Raw genomic sequence first — 23,765 nt, 5'->3', positions numbered from 1 at the left:
GAGTGTAAGTCTGTAGAGTGGGGTACGAGTGTAAGTCTGTAGAGTGGGGTACGAGTGTAAGTCTGTAGAGTGGGGTACGAGTGTAAGTCTGTAGAGTGGAGTACGAGTGTAAGTCTGTAGAGTGGGGTACGAGTGTAAGTCTGTAGAGTGGGGTACGAGTGTAAGTCTGTAGACTGGGGTACGAGTGTAAGTCTGTAAAGTGGGGTACGAGTGTAAGTCTGTAGAGTGGGGTACGAGTGTAAATCTGTAGAGTGGGGTACGAGTGTAAGTCTGTAGAGTGGAGTACGAGTGTAAGTCTGTAGAGTGGGGTACGAGTGTAAGTCTGTAGAGTGGGGTACGAGTGTAAGTCTGTAGAGTGGGGTACGAGTGTAAGTCTGTAAAGTGGGGTACGAGTGTAAGTCTGTAGAGTGGGGTACGAGTGTAAGTCTGTAGAGTGGGGTACGAGTGTAAGTCTGTAGAGTGGGGTACGAGTGTAAGTCTGTAGAGTGGGGTACGAGTGTAAGTCTGTAGAGTGGGGTACGAGTGTAAGTCTGTAGAGTGGGGTTCGAGTGTAAGTCTGTAAAGTGGGGTACGAGTGTAAGTCTGTAGAGTGGGGTACGAGTGTAAGTCTGTAGAGTGGGGTACGAGTGTAAGTTTATAGAGTGAGGTACGAGTGTAAGTTTATAGAGTGAGGTACGAGTGTAAGTCTGTAGAGTGGGGTACGAGTGTAAGTCTGTAGAGTGGGGTACGAGTGTAAGTCTGTAGAGTGGGGTACGAGTGTAAGTCTGTAGAGTGGGGTACATCTTTATCTCTTTCTCCACCGGAGGTTGATGTGGGCAGTGGTGTGGGCTTCGTGTGGCCTACAGGCCAAAGATTGCGCATTGCCATTCTTAAAATATATTGTTAAAATTCACTTAATTAAGTGAACTTTAACAATCTGGGCTCTACTTCTCCTCCACTCCTCTGCACCCTCTCGCTCTCTCTTGCAGCACATCCGCCCCCACATCTGGTGACTCTGTAGTTTTGTCACTTCCTGAGTTTCTCTGCAGACTTCTGTATTTTCTCTGTTTCTGGGATACAGAGCGATAGGGAGGGGAGCGAGCAGGTGACGTAGAGGGGAAGAACCAGGATACTGGAAAGAGAAGAGAGCCACAGGCAGACTTCTCCTAGGATCTGACAAGAGGGTGGGGGGGGTCCTGGGACTGTAAGGGTTAAAGCGAGTAGGTTCACTTCTCCGAAATATTAAAAATTAACTTTTTTTAGGAGACCAAAGACCGGAGCTCAATGTTGCCCTAAGGATAATATTCGTCTCCAAGTCTCGGAAAAAGATGACTAAAATTGACTGTCCAACTGTGCGTCGGAAATAACAAAAAATGGCCGGATTCTTCTACGCGGTGAGTAGTCGGGGGTATACGTATCACCGCCGTGTCACGGCACTTATTTTACAATGGTTCGCTCTAAATTAAGGGAAACTTTAGTGCCGAAATCTCCTCTCGAGATAGATCTACGACACCATCACATAAGACGCTGTCCGCCTGGCTGACACTTGTTTCAATGATTTTTGACAATTGCCTTTTAAGTTTAGAATATTTGACTTTTACTGACAATATTTCCACGGCGGACTCGTGTTTAGGACTATTAAATAATGTCCCTATTTACGGTACTTAGAGACCAGAAGGTGCATACAGAGGTAGCTGAGCTGAGCTTGTGGAAGGAGAACCACAGAGATGTCATCAGATCAATGACGCTTACTGTACACTCCGACCAACATTTAGCAAAAAAGATGGAACTTGCGCAAGATTTTTAGGAAATGTATAATTTAGAGAAATTATTTGTTTTCTGCCTTTTTGGCAGATATTTCTAGACTTTTTTTTTTTTTTACCTTTTAGACACCTTTATAAAAATCGTGTGCCATTTGTAATGCGTTTTACATCATTTTTATTTTGAGTTTGTCAATAAAAGGCTTTTTTTCTTCTGTGTGCTCGTACATAGTATTTGAGCACACGGAAGATACTCTGTTAACACTTGAGCATGCTCAGATAACACTTTATCCGAGCATGTTCGCTCAACTCTAGCCCGCGTCAACTATGCAACTCCATTTTTATCAAATCACATTAATGATACATTTGGTGCAAATTATGCCAGCGGAACTTTTTAAGCAAGGTGGTACACTTCCCAATGTTAGATAAGACCCGGAGATCAAAATGTCTAATGTCGTACCGTAAATGAATGCAAAATTTGCAAATTTTTATATTTTTATGGTTGCTAAAAATGCAACATAAATCATTTATTTTGCTTTTTTTTTTTTTTTTTTTAAAGGCAGCAAATGTATTGGATTTCCTACCTCTTTTCCTTAACATTTTTAAGTGTTGGTGCAGGTATTAAAAAACGAGTATTAAAACATGGCTAAACCTAGAAAAGTCATTTACAACAATGAAATGTCACAATTTTCACAGATATTTTGCAGCAAGTTCAAAAATAAATGTTTCTCACAACTTTTGTAGTGTTTGTAAAGCTTCTTTAATGAAGCGCCATGAGTTGCTATCATTTTTCAATGCTTTTTTTAATAATGTATTATATATTTTAAAATTAATTTCCTATAGAGTTTAAAAGTACATTTAGGACAAAAGAATTGACGCCAATGAAAACGCTGCAAAATGACCGATTATTCTGCACAGAAAAAAAAGGTGAATTACATATTCATCTCAGCTACATCAGCATTTTTTACAAAGGCACATGCACGGTATGCTCTAGATGTAGCAGTGTGAGTTTGCATTTAGGTGCAATTTCTCATATTATTATACTAATGTGCACTTAGCACTATGCGTAGAAAGAACAACGCAAATCCAGCTCTGCTACATCTCTACAAAATATATCATATGCTGTATACATTAATGGCGCGTAGATGAAGCAGAGGTGAGCTTGCGTTTAAGCACACTTTATTGTAATATACCAGATGACAGCAGGTAGTTTTGCAACGCTCTGAAGAAGTAAGGAAACAAGTTTAGTTCTGCTACATCATTTTGTGCTCTACATACAGACATAGCAGACCTGAGTCTGTAAAATTTCAATGTGCAGTTTTTATTTTTTTTGCATGGGACTGCGGGTTATTACAACAGATTAAATACACAGCCAATAAAGGGTTACTCTAGTGGCACCTTGAGCTCTGCTACACCTTGTGCTAGTGTAAGGTTCATTCCAGACCAGTTGGACGGCAGTGGAGGAACAAGAATGTGTTTCCTGGATTAGGAAAGCCGCCTGTGTTACGGGAAACTGCAGAATCACAGCCGTGGTTGTACAATACTGAGACTGTACTACAACTCCCCTCCTCCACCACAACTGCAATGGCCTCATTGTGGCTTCATACAGATTCATTATGGACCTGCGGCATTTTTTGGTGTAACCGTGGCATGTATGTAACAGGATGGAAAGATTTTTTCCTCAGACTTTGGGCTACATGTAGACTATGATTGTACCACAGACACCATGATGCCCACAAGTGCAAGCTGTATATAATCGCACATGGATTCTTTATGGCATCAGTTGCGGTTCCTTCACTATTTCGCTCACTTTGAAAATGTGAAAACCGTTTGCCGATATCTTTTTTTTCTGCTGAGATCTGAACAGGTAAAGTGATAGGCCGAAAGCCTGAGGCTGCACTACTGAGTGAGTGGTTCTGGGTCTGTTGTCATGGAGACTATTTAATGGGCTATTTTTTCATTCTTGTAAAAAGTGAAACACAACCCCTTTAAGTTCAGCTGTTGCCTGAGCTTAACCCCTTCCTGGCCATAGAAACAACATGGATGCCAAACAGGTCTAGATCTTGTCACAATTTTTTCTTGTTTGATTACTGAATAAAAGCCATTTAATCATACTTCTCAAATCTAAAAGATAAGAAAGAGGGACACCCAGTGTTTAGTGCTCTGCAGCCATTTTTAGCTAACATAGTACCTCAACTTTGCCCTGTCTTGTATATATGTCAACACAGAAATATGCTCCTAGTGATGCCCATTAGTGCTCCTGCACAGTCTAATATCATGTTCATTGAACCCACACTGTCCCCATATAATATTGCCCCCACAGAGTATGATGCCCCCACAACCCTCCATACTGTATGATGCACCCACAGCCCACCACAAAGTATGATTCCTCCGCAGCCCTCCATACTGTATGATGCCCCACAGCCCTCCATACTGTATGATGCACCCACAGCCCACCACAAAGTATGATTCCTCCACAGCCCTCCATACTGTATGATGCCCCACAGCCCTCCATACTGTATGAGGCCCCCATAACCCACCACACAAAGTATGATTCCTCCACAGCCCTCCATACTGTATGAGGCCCCCATAACCCATCACACAAAGTATGATTCCTCCACAGCCCTCCATACTGTATGATGCCCCCACAGCCCTCCATACTGTATGAGGCCCCCATAAACCACCACACATAGTATGATGCCCCCACAGCCCACTACACAAAGTATGATTCCTCCACAGCCCTCCATACTGTATGATGCCCCAACAAACACTATGACAACCGACACTGCCTTCCATGCAGTATAATCCCCACACAGTCCCCACCACACAGTATGATGCCCCCACCACATAGTAAAATGCCCCCATAGTCCCCATATATGGTATCATAGCACCCATAGTCCCCCAAACACAGGATGATTCCCCACAATCCCACACACACACACAGTATTATGCATCCACACTATCCTCATGCAGTATAATGCCCACCACAGTTTCCCCAGCACAGAATGATGCCCCTAAAGCCCAAAACACAGTATTATGCTCCCACACAGGCCCCCATGCAGTATAATGCCCCAACAATCATGCTGACACATGATGCCCTCATAGATTCCCCCACAAACAGCATGATACATCCCCAACCCCCACACACAGTACGATGCCCTGCACACAGCCTAATCCCCCGTACACAGTATAATGCCCCCCACGCACAGTATGATGTATCTACAGCCTCCCACACACGGTATGATGCTCCCACAGTATCATGCCCTTTTATTCCCTTGCCTATGTCCTGCTCCTCATCCCTGCTGTCAGTCATGTGACCTCAGAATCTCACATAACCTAAAAGTTCTTGTTGGACCCACAGTCTCTATGCCGACTGAACAGTGGAGGAAGGAGCTGACTGTTCCTTGCTCCACCGTTGATTTCAACCTTATATGTGTTCTGAGTAGACTAATACAGATGAAGGCAGGTTATCCCTCCAACCTCCACGGACAGGGTGACCCCCAAATTTCACAATTCCATGTGTAATAGCATATTTTTGAGGCCCTAAAGATGTATAATGTGGTAAATTTTCATTGCATTGAGGTTTTTTATCAAGAGTGGCAGAACCCCAAAGAAAGAGGGCACAACAGACAAGCGGTGAGGCAGTAAACACAGATAAAGATGATATCATCTAAGCTCAAGAGTCTGTACCTGGCGAATGGAGCCTTGAGCAAGGCCTACAGCTCCCATAGTTGTCAACTGTAGAGGCTGTAGGCCCTAAGACACTTCGGTGAAAAAGTGGGCATTCCAAGAGTGGATCGAGGCTTCCCTGAAAGCAGTGGAGGTATTCCTGGGACAGGAACGGGCTTGTGGCAAGAATTAAATGCTCATCCCTCCCAGAAATGTTGACTTCTATGCTATAACCTTTGGCTTGTTTTGGTACAGGGCTCCAATGATAGAGTGGTCATAGTTGATGTCAGCTCAACCTAACAATTTTTGCCCAACTGGCTGAATACTTAAAGGGCCACTGTCACCCCCTCCAGCCGTTATAAACTAAAAGAGCCACCTTGTGCAGCAGTAATGCTGCAGTCTAACAAGGTGGCTCTTTTAGTTTTTGATTCATTTATTACCTCAATAAAGCGTTTTAAAAATTGGCCACAAATACCAGATATTGTATCTGGAGGCGGTCCGAATCGTCCTCTATGAATCTCCCAACTGCCGTCACTCTTCTCTTCAGGGGCGATGGTCGCCGCCCCCTTCGCGCTGTTGCTTCTTAAATCCGGCGCCTGCGCTGTGCGTGCCTGCCTGGGGCCTGCGCAGTGTTCATTGTCAGTCACATCTCAGATGCCGGGTGCCTGACTGCACCTGTGCGGGCAGTGCGGCCACCCTGTTCCTGAATCCCCACCCCGCACTGTGTTATTCATTATGCACAGTGCGGGGCTGGGGTTCCTGGGCATGCGCACTGCGCTTGTCAGACACTCCCCCGGTCCCCCGCCTTCCAGCATTGCCGGAATATACAGGTTTCATTGCCGACGTTTTGAACAGCCACAAAGAACAACGCTGGAAGGCGGGGGACCGGGGGAGCGTCTGACTAGCGCAGCGCGCATGCCCAGGAACCCCAGCCCCGCACTGTGCATAATGAATAACACAGTGCGGGGCGGGGATTCAGGAACAGGGTGGCCGCACTGCCCGCACAGGCGCAGTCAGGCACCCTGCATCTGAGCTGTGACTGACAATGAACACTGCGCAGGCCCCAGGCAGGCACGCACAGCGCAGGCGCCGGATTTAAGAAGCAACAGCGCGAAGGGGGCGGCGACCATCGCCCCTGAAAAGAAGAGTGACGGCAGTTGGGAGATTCATAGAGGACGATTCGGACCGCCTCCAGATACAATATCTGGTATTTGTGGCCAATTTTTTAAACGCTTTATTGAGGTAATAAATGAATCAAAAACTAAAAGAGCCACCTTGTTAGACTGCAGCATTACTGCTGCACAAGGTGGCTCTTTTAGTTTATAACGGCTGGAGGGGGGTGACAGTGGCCCTTTAATGTGTATGATGGTCTACCTACTTTCTCCCAACATCTTGATCTCATTAGATCAGACTGTGGGAAGTCAACGTTTCCTATACTTTGTTCCAAATAAGATAAATGCAAGTAGAGATGTCCAGCAGTGGCTTATTTCCCCAGGCGTACATATATATGGGGGTTAGGAAGGTTAGTTATATAGAAAGCAGTTTCAAAAATCTTCTGTTTTCTCTTGGAGACAGTCTATGGTGTAGATTTATCCTGTTGTCAGATCTTTAAGCTAATGGTTCCAACTAAGTAACCCCCCAGAGATTCCTTTCTTGCATTGCTTTCATGTATTATTTCTCATCAATGACAGCTATCTTATTGCTTTGCAGATTTCCCTATTCTGGATTTTGCCCACCCTATGTTACACGTTGGACATTCCCTTAGAGGCGGCTTTGCTAATAAAAGGTGAACCGGTGGGCTTCACAAGATCTGCTCACAGACACAAGAGATCAGAAACATCAAATGAAACTGTGACCTGCAAAGACCATGAATACAAACCAAAAAAAGCCAACTTCTGCTGCAACAAGTGTTTGGCGGGTGAGTATGTGTGGTTACTCTGCTTAAAACAGTCATGTGACAGTTGTAAAAATGACTTCTTAAATTTTGGTATCTAATGCGGGACCTGCAGGATGGGGTAATTAAAGCGTTCATCCAGCTTTAAATTAATTACCTATAATTAAATGAGGCCATTGATGTTAGATCAGTGGGGATCCGACACTTTGCACCTTAGTTATTTATAGGGGCCATGGCTTTTGTGCAAATGTCAAGTCTACTTCAATATTTAGGTCTGTTTCTGGTTCACACTTCATGTGTCAGGAAGCTACTGAGATGGCATTATTGGGAGAAGGTAGATCACGGAAAACCTAAAGATCCAAGCTTATTGGCATCTTAAGCCAAAAATATTTTTGGGTTGGAGATGTGCCCATCACTTGGTCAAGTTCTAGTTATTTCATGACCAATTATAAAAACAGACACAGAACTAAACCACCGGAGGTTGGAGATATTGGGCAGATGATCCTTTCTCCAATAAAGAATTGATGAACAATGAAGATGGTGAAATACTGGTCTTGGATGGAGGGAAGATGAAGTGATGACAACTAGCAGAAGATCGGATGGGTGCACCATTTTGACTTCAGCTTTGGGGAACCTTTTTATATCTATGTCTTACATATTTGCCAATCTTTTGAAAAAGTGGTGCTATAATGGACTTGCAACAATGCTCACAAATTTTTTGGTTGTCACATTGGGACCTCCCGGAAATAAGCACAGTTTTTTCTTTGGTGTTTCACTCTCAGAGAAAGTAGAGACCTAATAGATTTGCAAAAGATTTGCGAAATTTGCTATATGTCATATTAGGACCTCCTGAACAGAAGCACAGCTTTTTCTTTTTTCTTTGCTGTCTCACTTTTGGAAAAACGTGACACCTACTGAACTCCAAAAAGATTCAACAAACTTCAAAGATGTCACAGACAATTGGACATCGAGGAGAAAAGGACAACTTTTTCTTTGATGTGTTCAGAGGACTATTCAGTGGGTCAAGAACGTGACATGATCTGTTGGAAAAGGAGAAAGGTTTTGCAAATTAAAATTCCAGAGTTTGCATTTCTGAGTTATTGTAATGTAAAATTTCCACTTGACCAGTTGAGTGATCTTTTAGGTTTTAGAGGTACGGTAGCTTGAGGAACCCTTAAAGGGTGCGACTTTGTAGACCTTTTTAGGACCAGCACACTCTATTTTCTCCGAGAGACCAGAACTAGTTCCTTGTCTACCCACCCTGCCCTTTGTAAGACGTTCCTCCCATCATCACACCCCACACAATGCCATTTTCACTGGCAGATCTAAGGTCTTCTGTGTGCAACCACATTTAAAGCAGTCGTGCACAGACGATCACATGGAGGCTTGGGTCTGAGGTTTCGCACCTGTGAGGTTCGCTGCACTGTAGTCATCAGAGCAGAGCGATGAGCTGGTAACTCGGTTTTTCATTGTGATGATGACTAAGGCAGAGTGTCGAAAATGAAAGTCAACGATGGTATGTTATGAGAATTCATCTCAGTGTCTTGATATCTGCGGTTACGGTAAAGCAGAATTTATTCATGGGTAAAATACAACAGAAGGACACAATAGATGAGGCGTAAGATTCATGGCCAGTGCCCAATGCCAGTTACAGTGCCCCATAACGGCAACCACAGTGTCTCTCTAACAGTGACGGCACCCGTAACGACCACAATTTCTCACAACTAGTAATGACAACCTCCGTGTTCCTGTATCAGTGACCAAAATGGCAGCAAAATGCCACAATGCCCACAGAACCGTGACCACAGCGACAATATACCACCAGTGACATCTACAACACCTACAGAGACGCCCTAGAGTGTAACCATAAGGGCATCAACCACGGTGCTCCCGATAAGGTACAACAGCAATTCTTAGACGGGTCGCATGACCAAAACCATTTGTGCAACTTGTCCGAGGCTTGCTGTTGCATGCACGACTATAGTGGTCATATTCAAGTTGCAGTCGCATACAACATGCATTGAAGTCTATGGCACGTGTGTTGCTTGCAACATGTGACCAGCGGCAGAAAATCAAACACATTTGGAAACATTTGCAACTCTGTATCGCAGTCACGGTGGGCCGCAGGTCACAATAGGAAATCATTAGATACAACGTTGCAATAGGCTAACGTGATCTGAATGTCACGCGACACAATGACACTTTGCCCTGTTGCTACGAATGAGCCAGCCACTTTACTCCATAAGAGTGCCATATAAGAGGCAGACACAATTCTCCTATAGAAGTGCCCCCGAAAGCATAGACGTGCCCCCATAAGATAGACCTCTGCAATGGCCCCATAACAATGGCCCTACAGTAATTACAGTAGTACTGCTCCCATAAGAGACAAAACCACTTTGCCCCCATAACTCAGAATACTCCCACCTAGAAAGACAACCAGTGTGCATCCATAACAGTGCCCCTATAAGAGGAGCAGTCAGAGTGCGCCTGTGAAAATCTCCCCTAAGAAAGACGACCACAGTGTCTCCATAACAGTGCCAGTATAAAAGAGGCAGTCAAAGTGCTCCTGTGAAAGTTCCCATTTAGAAAGACAACCAATGTGTCTCCATATCAGTGCCGGTATAAGAGAGGCAGTTAGAGGGCTCATGTAAAAGTTCCCCCTTAGAAAAACGACCACAGTGTCACCATAACAGTGCCACTTTGCCCCATAACTCAGATTGCTCCTGTGAAAGTTCCCACCTAGAAAGACAACCAGTGTGCCTCCATAACAGTGCCCCTATAAGAGGAGCAGTCAGAGTGCGCCCGTGAAAATCCCCCTATCTAAGAAAGATGACCACAGTGTCTCCATAACAGTGCCAGTATAAAAGAGGCAGACAAAGTGCTCCTGTGAAAGTTTCCACCTAGAAAGACAACCATTGTGTCTCTATAACAGTGCTGGTATAAGAGAGGCAGTCAGAGGGCTCCTGTAAAAGTTCCCGCTTAGAAAGACAACCAATGTGTCTCCATAACAGTGTCCCTATGAGAAGCAGTCAGAGGGCTACTCTAAGGGTATGTTTCCACGTTCAGTTTTGCTTCAGGCTTTGGTCAGGATTTTATGCAGGTAAAATCCTGACCAAAACTGCACCTGAGGTCACTGGCAGGTCACCTGCGGTGTTCCTGCGTGTTTTGCTCATAGTAGCAACATGCTGCGTTTAGAAAAAACGCACCACGCATGCGTTTTCGTGGCAAAAACGCATGCGTTTTTTAACGCATAGTGGAGTCTGGATTTCATGAAATCCCATCCACTATGCTGTAACATCTGGACGCTGCGTTTTTGACGCTGTGGAAAAACGCAGCGTCAAAAACGCAGCGTTTCCTGAACGTGGAAACATACCCTAAAAGTCCTCCCTTAGAAAGACAGTTATTGTGTCTCCACAACAGTGCCGATATTAGAAGGGCAGTTAGAGAGGTCCTGAGAAAATCCCCCCTAAGAAAGACAACCAATGTGTCTCCATAATTGTGCCCCTATAAGAGAGGCAGTTAGAGGGCTCCTGTAAAAGTTGTCCGTTAGAAAGACAACCAGTGTGTCTCCATAATAATGCCTGTATAAAAAAAGGCAGAGAGCTCCTGTGAAAATCCCCCCTAAGGCTACGTTCACATTTGCGTTGTTGGGCGCAGCGTCGGCGACGCAACCAACAACGCATGTACACAACGCAGCGTTTTGCGACGCATGCGTTGTCATAAGATAGTAAGGATTCAGGACTTTCGGCGCAGGGAAAACGCTACAAGTAGCGTCCTCTGCGCCCTGTCTTGTGCGTCAATATGACGCATGCGTCGTAAAACGCATTACAACGCATACCGGCGCATGTCCATGCGCCCCCCATGTTAAAGGTAGGGGCGCATGGCACAAATGTGAACGTTACCTAAGAAAGACAACCAGTGTGTCTCCATAACAGTGCCCCTATAAGAGAGACTGTCAATCACCCCATAACAGTGCCCCTATAAGAGAGACAGTCACTTACTCCATATCAGTGCCCCTATAAGAGAGACAGTCACTCACCCCATATCAGTGCCCCTATAAGAGAGACAGTCAATCACCCCATATCAGTGCCCCTATAAGAGAGACAGTCAATCACCCCATATCAGTGCCCCTATAAGAGAGACAGTCAATCACCCCATATCAGTGACCCTATAAGAGAGACAGTCAATCACCCCATATCAGTGCCCCTATAAGAGAGACAGTCAATCACCCTATATCAGTGCCCCTATAAGAGAGACAGTCAATCACCCCATATCAGTGCCCCTATAAGAGAGACAGTCAATCACCCCATATCAGTGCCCCTATAAGAGAGACAGTCAATCACCCCATATCAGTGCCCCTATAAGAGAGACAGTCAATCACCCCATATCAGTGACCCTATAAGAGAGACAGTCACTCACCCCATATCAGTGCCCCTATAAGAGAGACAGTCAATCACCCCATATCAGTGCCCCTATAAGAGAGACAGTCAATCACCCTATATAAGTGCCCCTATAAGAGAGACAGTCACTCACCCCATATCAGTGCCCCTATAAGAGAGACAGTCACTCACCCCATATCAGTGCCCCTATAAGAGAGACAGTCAATCACCCCATATCAGTGCCCCTATAAGAGAGACAGTCAATCACCCCATATCAGTGCCCCTATAAGAGAGACAGTCAATCACCCCATATCAGTGCCCCTATAAGAGAGACAGTCACTCGCCCCATATCAGTGCCCCTATAAGAGAGACAGTCAATCACCCCATATCAGTGCCCCTATAAGAGAGACAGTCACTCACCCCATAACAGTGTCCCTATAAGAGAGACAGTCAATCACCCAATATCAGTGCCCCTATAAGAGAGACAGTCAATCACCCCATATCAGTGCCCCTATAAGAGAGACAGTCACTCACCCCATATCAGTGCCCCTATAAGAGAGACAGTCACTCACCCCATATCAGTGCCCCTATAAGAGAGACAGTCACTCACCCCATAACAGTGCCCCTATAAGACAGACAGTCTCATTGCTTCTACTACAGTGACCCTATAACAGGGTCCTTATTACAGAGACCCCGCAGGGTCCTGTTTGCGTTGTCTTCTGTCAGCTACTTCCATGAAACCTTGTAGCAAACAATATGTCGGCCATTACAGCTGCCCGGGGGTCCGGCCCCAGCTTTATATAATCCTAAAAGTGAAATCAGTCTAACCAGAAACATGTGGGGGATGAATACAGTGGGGCAAAAAAGTATTTAGTCAGTCAGCAATAGTGCAAGTTCCACCACTTAAAAAGATGAGAGGCGTCTGTAATTTACATCATAGGTAGACCTCAACTATGGGAGACAAACTGAGAAAAAAAAATCCAGAAAATCACATTGTCTGTTTTTTTTATCATTTTATTTGCATATTATGGTGGAAAATAAGTATTTGGTCAGAAACAAACAATCCAGATTTCTGGCTCTCACAGACCTGTAACTTCTTCTTTAAGAGTCTCCTCTTTCCTCCACTCATTACCTGTAGTAATGGCACCTGTTTAAACTTGTTATCAGTATAAAAAGACATCTGTGCACACCCTCAAACAGTCTGACTCCAAACTCCACTATGGTGAAGACCAAAGAGCTGTCAAAGGACGCCAGAAACAAAATTGTAGCCCTGCACCAGGCTGGGAAGACTGAATCTGCAATAGCCAACCAGCTTGGAGTGAAGAAATCAACAGTGGGAGCAATAATTAGAAAATGGAAGACATTCAAGACCACTGATAATCTCCCTCGATCTGGGGCTCCACGCAAAATCCCACCCCGTGGGGTCAAAATGATCACAAGAACGGTGAACAAAAATCCCAGAACCACGCGGGGGGACCTAGTGAATGAACTGCAGAGAGCTGGGACCAATGTAACAAGGCCTACCATAAGTAACACACTACGCCACCATGGACTCAGATCCTGCAGTGCCAGACGTGTCCCACTGCTTAAGCCAGTACATGTCCGGGCCCATCTGAAGTTTGCTAGAGAGCATTTGGATGATCCAGAGGAGTTTTGGGAGAATGTCCTATGGTCTGATGAAACCAAACTGGAACTGTTTGGTAGAAACACAACTTGTCGTGTTTGGAGGAAAAAGAATACTGAGTTGCATCCATCAAACACCATACCTACTGTAAAGCATGGTGGTGGAAACATCATGCTTTGGGGCTGTTTCTCTGCAAAGGGGCCAGGACGACTGATCCGGGTACGTGAAAGAATGAATGGGGCCATGTATCGTGAGATTTTGAGTGCAAACCTCCTTCCATCAGCAAGGGCATTGAAGATGAAACGTGGCTGGGTCTTTCAACATGACAATGATCCAAAGCACACCGCCAGGGCAACGAAGGAGTGGCTTCGTAAGAAGCATTTCAAGGTCCTGGAGTGGCCTAGCCAGTCTCCAGATCTCAACCCTATAGAAAACCTTTGGAAGGTGTTGAAAGTCCGTGTTGCCAAGCGAAAAGCCAAAAACATCACTGCTCTAGAGGAGATCTGCATGGAGGAGTGGGCCAACATACCAACAACAGTGTGTGGCAACCTTGTGAAGACTTACAGAAAACGTTTGACCTCTGTCATTGCCAACAAAGGATATATTACAAAGTATTGAGATGAAATTTTGTTTCTGACCAAATACTTATTTTCCACCATAATATGCAAATAAAATGATAAAAAAACAGACAATGTGATTTTCTGGATTTTTTTTTTCTCAGTTTGTCTCCCATAGTTGAGGTCTACCTATGATGTAAATTACAGACGCCTCTCATCTTTTTAAGTGGTGGAACTTGCACTATTGCTGACTGACTAAATACTTTTTTGCCCCACTGTAATTGTCACAAAGAGGGTCAGGAAAGTTACTGGGAAGCAAAGTATCGCAAGAAAATCATCTACGACGTCTCAAGGAACGTGTTTTCTTCGACATGCCTGGCCCCATCTCCGGATGCGTCTGGATTGCGGAGATTAGTGGGAACTGGGAGGAGGGAGACTGTAAGTGCCCCTCGGGCATTTGATCTAATGCCAGATAGAAGCAAATGACAACAAACAGAAATCTGCAAAAATAATAAAAACACAAAGAGCTAACGAGCGCCACGCTGTGAATATTATCCCCCCCCACCAAGATTTCCTAATATCACCTCATGACACATCGGGCTACGCCCGTCAACCCAGACACCTGAACATGATCATTAGGAGCCATCATAGACCTCGTATATCTACAGGATAATGGCCAGGGGGTCCTGCCGGGATACCGCATAGGATCCGATCATAACCTGCCGCGCCGCTCGAGTTTCTCATTCCCTGCGGGGTCAGCCGGTCAAGAACGCAGGCTGCTTTAATGGGCAACATAGATACACTTAATCACTTGTGGATCTGCAGCATTTCCGCGCAGGAAAAAACGCTGCGGATCCGCAGGAAATCCGCAACATGTGCACATACCCTTAGGACAAAACCTCGCAGGGCATAGCATACTCACAACATCCCTGTGTCACAGAGCGCCCCCTCAAGGCTTGCATCAACAACACAACGAAGAGGTCTGGAATGTTATTCCGATGGCAGTCAGTCGCCTGGGTAAACTGCTGCAGCACAAGGGAGAGTTTCTGGTGATATTATTACGGGACTGTCCATATAGAACAAACACTTTTTGGCACATGTAGAGGACCCTCCTGGACACTAAGAAGCTTCTATGGAGAGAGACATGTCACAATTTTTCTACCCCTGTCAATTAATTTGTGAATATTCAGGATGAATAACAGAGGATCGGCAAAATACAGAGATATGAAAAAAAAAGGTTTAAAGAAATGGTATTTCACGGGAATACAAATTATTACTAAAAAAGTAAAAATGTCAGAGTGTAATAGTGGGTGCAGGGGTTGCAGTTATGCCTCGGACTGGAGCCTAGAGGGGCCCAAAAGATCAGAAGACCATAACTATTAACGACCTGTAGCCATTGGGGTCTCTGAGATTTTGCATTGGGGTCATAAGTTGGGGGGACAAATCTCTGATTAAGTATTTATGGATTAATCAGCCCAGCAGTAGTTACCAAATATCGGAAAGCGATGCCAGATCAGTCAACAGCAGTTTGTTAGCGGTTTCCAAATATCAATGATTAAATACTGCGTTAAAATAAGCGAAAAATCCAAAACGGTCATGAAGATATATTATGGAGCTGCGGATATTTTTCATTATAGGAGAGGATTAATCAAGATGGGGCATAAGACGAGTCACAGATATCAGTGCGGAGATATAGGGTCCCTCTGACCCCATTATATCAGCCCTCGCTGTATGATGTCACTGTATCAGGTGTGCGTCCAGATAACGGAGCTTTATCTCTGCAGGTTACAGGGTGATCACCGACTGTTCAGGAGAAGGAATGAAAACCGAATGTGCCCCCTGTGAACAGGACCGCTACAGGAAAACTCCCAACAGCTCGAAATTCTGCTCCGAGTGCAATCCCTGCTTATCCCGTGAGTGCAGAGTCCACGGGGACATTGTGCTGCTTTACGGCGGTTCTTACTCTTTCTCATCGTGTGCCAGCATATACTAAGGCTGTGTTCACACGCTGCGTTTTTTTTCATGCATTTTTTTTATGCGAATTTTCACCTGCGTTTTACAGTACCAGCAAAGTCTATGTGATTTCAGAGATTTCATGCGCCCAGCTTTTTTTTTTTTTTTTTTGTCCTCAGTATTTTGTGCCAAACCTTGTTTTTTGCAGAATGGAGCATGTCACTTCCTTCAGCTTTTTTTCACCCATTAAAACCAATGGGTGGTAAAAAAAAAACAAAAAAAAATGCAGGTATCAGTTTTTGCTGCATTTTTTTTGTGCCAAAACCTAATGAAGTAGAATCAGATTTTTTTTTTATTTTGCTCTAAACGTTATCAGCATGCACAAGAGACAAATGTAGCATGGCAAAAACGCAGCAAAAAATGCAACAAAAATTAAACAAAAATTGCGTTTTTGCAGCAAATTTCCTACTGCCAAAGAGCAGGTTTTGCCTTCAAGAAAAAAAACGCATAAAAATTTTCTTTCTTTTTTTTTATTGAATTGCATAATAATTCTGTAAACAGCGATATTCTCATAAGACAAAGCCGCACTTTTAAGTTAGGAGAGACGACACAGGCTTGGACTGGCCGGCAGTAGAGCAGGGGAATCCTCCGGTGGGCCGCCACCCTCTTATAGGAGCTGTACTTGGCACTATATACATGAATCACTATGTACAAAGGCGGCATCTTATTCATTTACCCAGTACTGACTGTTATTGGACTGATTGTGTTTCTTTCAGAGTTTGGCCAAATTCTATCACAACCCTGCACTACGAAAAATGACACCGTCTGCGGATGTCCGGCCGGTCAGTACAAGTCTAGCAGTGAGCGGAAATTCACGTGTCTGCAGTGCACAGTGTGTAAGAACGGGACGGAGCTCTACCACTGTAAGTTTCACACCCTATTTCACTCCGGATTTCCATTGTGTTCTAGATTCTGATATTCTAAATTATTAGGTGCCGGATTAAAGGAATTTTAACATTGTGTCTAAAATCACTTTTTAGGCACGGCAGACCGTAACACTGTGTGTCAATGCCACATACACTTTTATCTGGACCGCACTGGAGAATGTCGCCCGTGTGAGGAGTAAGTATACCCAGAGGTCAGGGGACACATGGGGTCAGGGGTAGTTTCTGCAGTGACTATTATGTAATTTTATTTACTTATATCGCCACCCAGTGGCACTAATTGGTATTGCAGCTGGAAAATTCTGCTATATTAGTGTGAATGTGGCCGTAGACTTCATATAGTAGCAGGAAGAATGAGAACAATTGAAGCAGAATTTCTATTTCAGCAATATTTGTGGGATTTGTGTTTTTAATATCACATTAAGTAAACATTACTTATGATTTTAGGTGTGATAATGCAGAAGACTGTGTGAAACACTGCCATTTGCCCGTTAAAAAGCCAGAAGGTAAGCGATAAATCACATCTGTATGTGCACTAATCATCAACCCGTTGGTCTTTGTTGTCTATTTTCTATTTTGTGATCCAAAGCTCCAATTCCCCTGCTTACCTAAGTTGCTAAATAATAAAAAGTTATGACTACCTGAAACCACCACTAGGGGGAGCTCAAGAGTCCAATGCATACAGTGACATATATACAGTGTGCGGTGAGCTCCCCCTGGTGGTGACAGAATTCCATCATGCAGTGATATATCTGGTACCCACCACTATAAATTCAATATATATTAGGAAATGTTAAATCTTTTGAAAATGGATAAAAATTAAAATTACTTACTAAATTAAAAAAATAAAAATTGCTTAGTAGTGTTTTTACGTAAATGAAGATTAATCATTGTTTAATCAAATGTCCTGCAACCTTTTGTCTCAACATTTTGAAGATCTATGCTTGCTGTCAGTAACATCTGTCTCTTGAAAGTGCTGTTACAATGTATCAGTGCAGATCACTCAGAGAGCAGATCTTACAGTTCACAGCTGTGATTAGTATTTGGTCTGTACTGGTTTCCATTTTGGGTTTTTACATTAAATCTGGCTCCATACTGGGACACGGCATGTTATTTTACTTTTATATTGTTACATTTCAGAATCAAACATTATATCGATGATCTTCGCTGGAGTTTTGGGTGTCACCTGTCTGGCTTTGGTAGCTGTGCTTGTTTTTAAGAATCGCAAGAAGGTCCTCTCCATTTTACAGAAAAAGAACTCGCTCCCGATCACCGAAGAAACAGGTATTGAATGTAATAAATAGTAGAGAAGATTGGTCTCTGTAATCAGAGCTACAAGTTGTTGGAACACTTGAAAACCTTTTTCTAGGTGGCAGCACGGGAAGTTTTTAGTGTTTCAAGTTGTTGGAAACCTTGAAAACCTTTTTTTAGGCGGCGGCACAGGAAGTTTTTAGTGCTTCTAGTTGTTGGAACTCTTGAATACCTTTTTTCCAGGTGGCGGCACGGGAAGTTTTTAATGCTTCAAGTTGTTGGAACACTTGAAAACCTTTTTTTAGGTGGCAGCAAGGGAAGTTTTTAGTGTTTCAAGTTGTTGGAAACACTTGAAAACCTTTTTTTTAGGTGGTGGCAAGGGAAGTTTTTAGTGTTTCACGTTGTTGGAACACTTGAAAACCTTTTTTTAGGTGGTGGCACGGGAAGTTTTAAGTGTTTCAAGTTGTTGGAACACTTGAAAACCTTTTTTTAGGTGGCGGCACGGGAAGTTTTAAGTGCTTCAAGTTGTTGGAACACTTGAAAACCTTTTTTTTAGGTGGCGGCACGGGAAGTTTTTAGTGTTTCACGTTGTTGGAACACTTGAAAACCTTTTTTTAGGTGGTGGCACGGGAAGTTTTTAGTGTTTCACGTTGTTGGAACACTTGAAAACCTTTTTTTAGGTGGTGGCGCGGGAGGGTTTAAGTGTTTCAAGTTGTTGGAACACTTGAAAACCTTTTTTTAGGTGGCGGCACGGGAAGTTTTTAGTGTTTCAAGTTGTTGGAACACTTGAAAACTTTTTTTAGGTGGCGGCACGGGAAGTTTTTAGTGTTTCACGTTGTTGGAACACTTGAAAACCTTTTTTTAGGTGGTGGCGCGGGAGGGTTTAAGTGTTTCAAGTTCTTGGAAACTTGAAAACCTATTTTTAGGTGGCGGCATGGGAAGTTCTTAGTGCTTCAAGATGTTGGAACACTTGAATACCTTTTTTTTTAGGTGGTGGCACGGGAGGTTGTTTTCCCATGCGCCACAATGAAGGGCTGTTCTGTAAAAGTGATGCCCTCTCTGGTGGTAATATTAATTTTCAGGTACAACCACTTCTAGGATTACGCAAGTTCACAGCAAACCAGGTTCAAGACCCCTAAGAGGATGATAAAGGAGAGTACAAATATATTTTTAAGAATATCAAAACTTTAAAAAAAATCTCAGAACACAGAAATAAAAATAAACATCTGCTATCGCCCTGTCCACAATAGTTCACTCTGTCCAAACATGAAAATATTTAATCCAAATAATAAAACAATAAAGCAAAAAAATAATAACTAAAAAATCTAGAATTCAGCTACCGAACCTCCACTAAAAAAGGCCATTAAAAGCGAGCAAAACATCCTATGTACCCCAAAAATAGTCCCAATGAAAATGTTTCCTTGGAACCCAAAAATAGCCCTAACACAGCCCAAACAATGGAAAAATTAAAAAGTTACAGGTCCCCGAAAAATGGTGACAAAAGCCAAAAATATTTTTTTTTTCACAAAAGCACTAAAATGTAATAAAAAAAATATAAAAGTTTGGTATCACCAAAATATACTGACCCCGAGAATCATATTGTCAGGTTATTTTTACCAAACAATGAGCGCTGTTAAACAAAAAAAAAAAAAAGACTTTGGCAGAATTGCGGGGCTTTTTTTAAATTCACCGAACTTGGAATTTTTATCCTGTGATTTCATACATTATATGGCAAAGTGAATGGTGTCAAAAGTACAACTCAACCTCATTATAAATGAGCCCTAATATGGCTATGTAGTCAGAAAAATAAAAATGTCATGGTTCTTAGAAGAAGGTGAGTAGAAAACGAAAGTGCAGAAACATGAATTTGTGGTAGAAAGAGTTAATAACGATGTACAGTATTTATTTTATTTTTATTTTTTTTCTAGGAACCGGTCAACTGAGAGATCCTCTGGTATGTATGACATGTTTGTCCTTATTGGAATTATAGGGTTTGTCCCATTAGAATATCTTCCTTTTTAAGCCAGATCTCCTCTAATAAAGAGCGTCTTCTTCTCTGGAGGACTGAACACGACCAGGATTTATATGTTACAACATAACTGCCATGTAATACCTCACTTCTCCTCTAGAGGTCACTGCGGGGAAAAGGTTAAGATTCCAGCAGTAATAGCAATTGATCACGAGAAGTTTCAGCTCCTGGAACTGCCCCAATTCGCAACACGATGGATTGTAGACTTTTAGGAGCATTTTTTTCACTATTACTTAAATGCATGTATTTTTGGCTAAAAATCATATTTCAATTGGGTTTCATTAAAAATTTTGCACAATGATCAATGAATCCCAATTGACAAAATTATTTTTTTTTTAGCCTCGAATGCATGAATTTAAGCTAAAAATAAAAATTGTCCCCAAAGATGGACAACCCCTAAGGATACGTGATAAGTTACTGATCACTGGCCTTCACACTAATCTATAAAGTCAAGGTCCTAAGTCCCCCATATGATGAGACCAATGGTCATGCATGCGCGCTACTGCTCGTTTTTCTATTTATGGTACTGATGAAGATATCTGAGCGCCATACTTGGCGGTTTTGGCTGGAATATGATGTCTGTCCTCACCTGATCACACTAGTCTTTTTGTGCGCCCAAGCCCCATTTTGTAGAAATCCTTCCTATGGCAATGAAGAATGAATACTGTGCTGGGACACATCCACATTAATGCCCATGCCTTAGGAATAAGATGTACAGAGGTCCACACAGCCCATATCCACCACACAGCCCATATCCACCATTACTTACCCCATCACAAACCTATCAAAGGCTTAAAGAAAACAAAAGTAACTAAAACATTACTTTTTTTTCTTTAGATGGAAACCACAACGCCAGTGAATAAATCAAATTATCTTCCGGGACACATAATTTCTGTTGAAGAGGAGGCACCTCAACAACTAAACGAAGCTCAAAACTCTACACTTCCATTACCGGACATCACGTTGCAGACCACAACACCGTGTCTATACAGTAAGTAAAGATATGAGGGTCTGGGTCATACACAATCAGTCAAAACTCATGCAGATAGAACGTCAGAAAAGACCAGGTAGACAATCAATCAAGAAAAACAGCAAAATCAGGGCTAAGTATCTGTAATATAGAATGCTTACTGGTAGAGGGTGGACCAGAAAGAGGACTGCACCAGGGCTGTAAATATGTCAACTGGAAGACTTTCACGTAGAGGGAAGACTTTCACGTAGAGGGAAGACAAGGTTATGAATTTGGAATCTGGAGGACATTCCGGTAGAGGGTGGACCAGAAAGAGGACTGCACCAGGGCTATAAATATGTCAACTGGAAGACTTTCAGGTAGAGGGAAGACAAGGCTATGAATTTGGAATGTGGTGGAAATTCCGGTAGAGGGTGGACCAGAAAGAGGACTGCATCAGGGTTATAAATATGACAACTGGAAGACTTTCAGGTAGAGGGAAGACAAAGCTATGAATTTGAAATCTGGAGGGAATTCCGGTAGAGGGTGGACCAGAAAGAGGACTGCACCAGGGCTATAAATATGTCAACTGGAAGACTTTCAGGTAGAGGGAAGACAGGATATGAATTTGAAATCTGGAGGGAATTCCGGTAGAGGGTGGACCAGAATGAGGACTGCACCAGGGCTGTAAATATGTCAACTGGAAGACTTTCAGGTAGAGGGAAGACAAGGCTATGAATTTGGAATCTGTAGGACATTCCGGTAGAGAGTGGACCAGAAAGAGGACTGCATTAGGGCAATAAATATGATAACTGCAAGACTTTCAGGTAGAAGGAAGACAAGGCTATGAATTTGGAATCTGGAGGACATTCCGGTAGAGGGTGGACCAGAAAGAGGACTGCATCAGGGTTATAAATATGACAACTGGAAGACTTTCAGGTAGAGGGAAGACAAGGCTATGAATTTGGAATCTGGAGGAAATTCCGGTAGAAGAACTTTGTGTTCAAGTAGAGGATGAACCAAGAAGAGAAAATAAAACTGGATCTGAAATGTGCAGAGGACTCTCAATGAGAAGATAGATGTTAAAACTAGGCAAACTATAAAAATATTGTTTTTGTTTAGGATCTGGCCAAGATTTCGGGAGTTGTGCTTTAAAGGTTCTCTTATGTTAGGGCACTGGGGTGATACATTGAATTTCTCTACTATAATCCTTGTTTTACCACCTACTCTTTGACTTTTCTGTAGCAGAATTGGATCATACAGATGAACATTTTGATATTTTTTTATGGTTTCTTCAACTTTATATTTTTGTCTTTTAGGTCCAGAAGTCCTTTACAAAATCATTGAATTAATTCCCTTTGGTCGCTGGAAGGAGTTTATTCGCCGTTTGGGTGTTACTAACCATGTCATTGAGACGTCCGAACAAGACTACCGACATTGCAAGGACGCTCAGTATGCAATGCTCTCGTTTTGGGTCCAAAACGTTGGTTCATCTAGAGAGTCAAAAGACTCAATGTTCAAAGTATTGAGAGAGATGAACTTGGGAGGCTGTATAGAGAGGATCGAGCAGAGCTGGTGACGATTCTCTTGGCTAAATCTGGATGTACGAATATAGGACTTAAAGAAAAACATTTTACTTGTACTTTTTGTATTTTCACGAGAGGCCAAAGTTATATATCATCTTTTATTACAGCTGAGACATATATTTCTGGCCTTCTCGAAATTCCCATGACTTATATCTGTGGCTGTATCTATACTAAGCTCAATAGATTTTTTTTTACATTACATATCAGTTTATCAATGGGATATAACTTGCTCCACCAAGGACCAGCACATGGACATGTCTTCACGATTAACCCATTTTGTGTACCTGTTTGCGTCAACTTTCATTCAGGTAAACCCATAATTCAAAGAAGAAACATGGTCAATCTAAACAGATGATCAATGGGTCATGTTGCAGGATGACATTTTAGTATCAAATAATCTAATTTTCGAGATAGATCTCCCACCCATCTCGAAGAACCTTGGTGTGAAGTTGACTGGAATCTTCATTGTCTCCATCCAAGATAGATTTCCCAGCCATCATGATAGACTTTGGTCTGATATTGAATCTCTATATTCTGAACTCATTTCCACATTGATGGAGATTTTACTCTGCTGTATCGTTTCCCGTTTTCACCTGGGTTCCACCATTCATTCCATTTTCCATTCCTCATATATAAAAAAAACTGTTGGAGTACAAGCAACTAACTTGCGAAGCCTATGGAAAATGTGGATGCAACCTAGGAGGACGCATTGTCGGAAGTGGAGAACCAGAATAGATTCCTTTTCAGCACATTCGATTTAGATTTCTAAAGACTTTTTTACTTGACGCATCACCTCTGTAAAAATCTCCCTATCCAATGTACATATTTTTAAGAACGTAGATGTATATTTTTGTATCCAGCTGAATTCTATACGTTTCTGCCAGTTTCTTTCACCGGTAATCACAATAAAATAAATATAGGTGATTTGATATGATGGAGGATTTTTTAATGAAGGTGAAAACACATATTCCTAAAAAAAAATGTACTGTCAAGAATAAAAAAAGGCGAGTTAGGAACATATGTAACGATCTTTGTGCCTTATTCTGAAATTGTGAAACAAGCTACGACTTGGATATACCAAGCCGTTTGCCAACTCTTAGGGGTTATTAACAGATATCAGCTGGAAGAGTAAATCCCACTAGGTAAAACGTAACTTTTACTGAAATGTATTAAAATGGAAATAAACTATAA

The 23,765-nt window shown here is 42.8% G+C and overlaps 1 protein-coding gene across 1 annotated transcript; it reads left to right on the top strand.

Annotated features, from left to right (window-relative positions):
- Positions 1-1,096: 1,096 nt before the first annotated feature.
- Positions 1,097-23,503, top strand: TNFRSF1A (TNF receptor superfamily member 1A). Its single transcript, XM_077258240.1, has 10 exons — positions 1,097-1,373; positions 7,119-7,326; positions 15,647-15,775; positions 16,592-16,738; positions 16,856-16,937; positions 17,207-17,265; positions 17,900-18,043; positions 19,939-19,964; positions 20,877-21,030; positions 22,308-23,503. The coding sequence occupies exons 1-10, from the start codon at positions 1,353-1,355 to the stop codon at positions 22,565-22,567; spliced, it is 1,230 nt and encodes a 409-aa protein (XP_077114355.1). The 5' UTR covers positions 1,097-1,352; the 3' UTR covers positions 22,568-23,503.
- Positions 23,504-23,765: the final 262 nt, after the last annotated feature.

Source organism: Ranitomeya variabilis, chromosome 4, assembly GCF_051348905.1.
Source record: "Ranitomeya variabilis isolate aRanVar5 chromosome 4, aRanVar5.hap1, whole genome shotgun sequence".
NCBI lineage: Eukaryota > Metazoa > Chordata > Amphibia > Anura > Dendrobatidae > Ranitomeya > Ranitomeya variabilis.
Note: the sequence above shows the minus strand (reverse complement) of the source record. Positions and strands in the feature narration are given on the sequence as shown.

Bases quoted from the DNA above. Each gene is read 5' to 3' on its own strand.
- TNFRSF1A (XM_077258240.1), top strand. From the start codon at position 1,353: ATGGCCGGATTCTTCTACGCG. The intron at 15,776-16,591 runs GTGAGTGCAGAG...TGTTTCTTTCAG, and splicing joins GTGCAATCCCTGCTTATCCC to AGTTTGGCCAAATTCTATCA. The intron at 17,266-17,899 runs GTAAGCGATAAA...GTTACATTTCAG, and splicing joins GCCCGTTAAAAAGCCAGAAG to AATCAAACATTATATCGATG.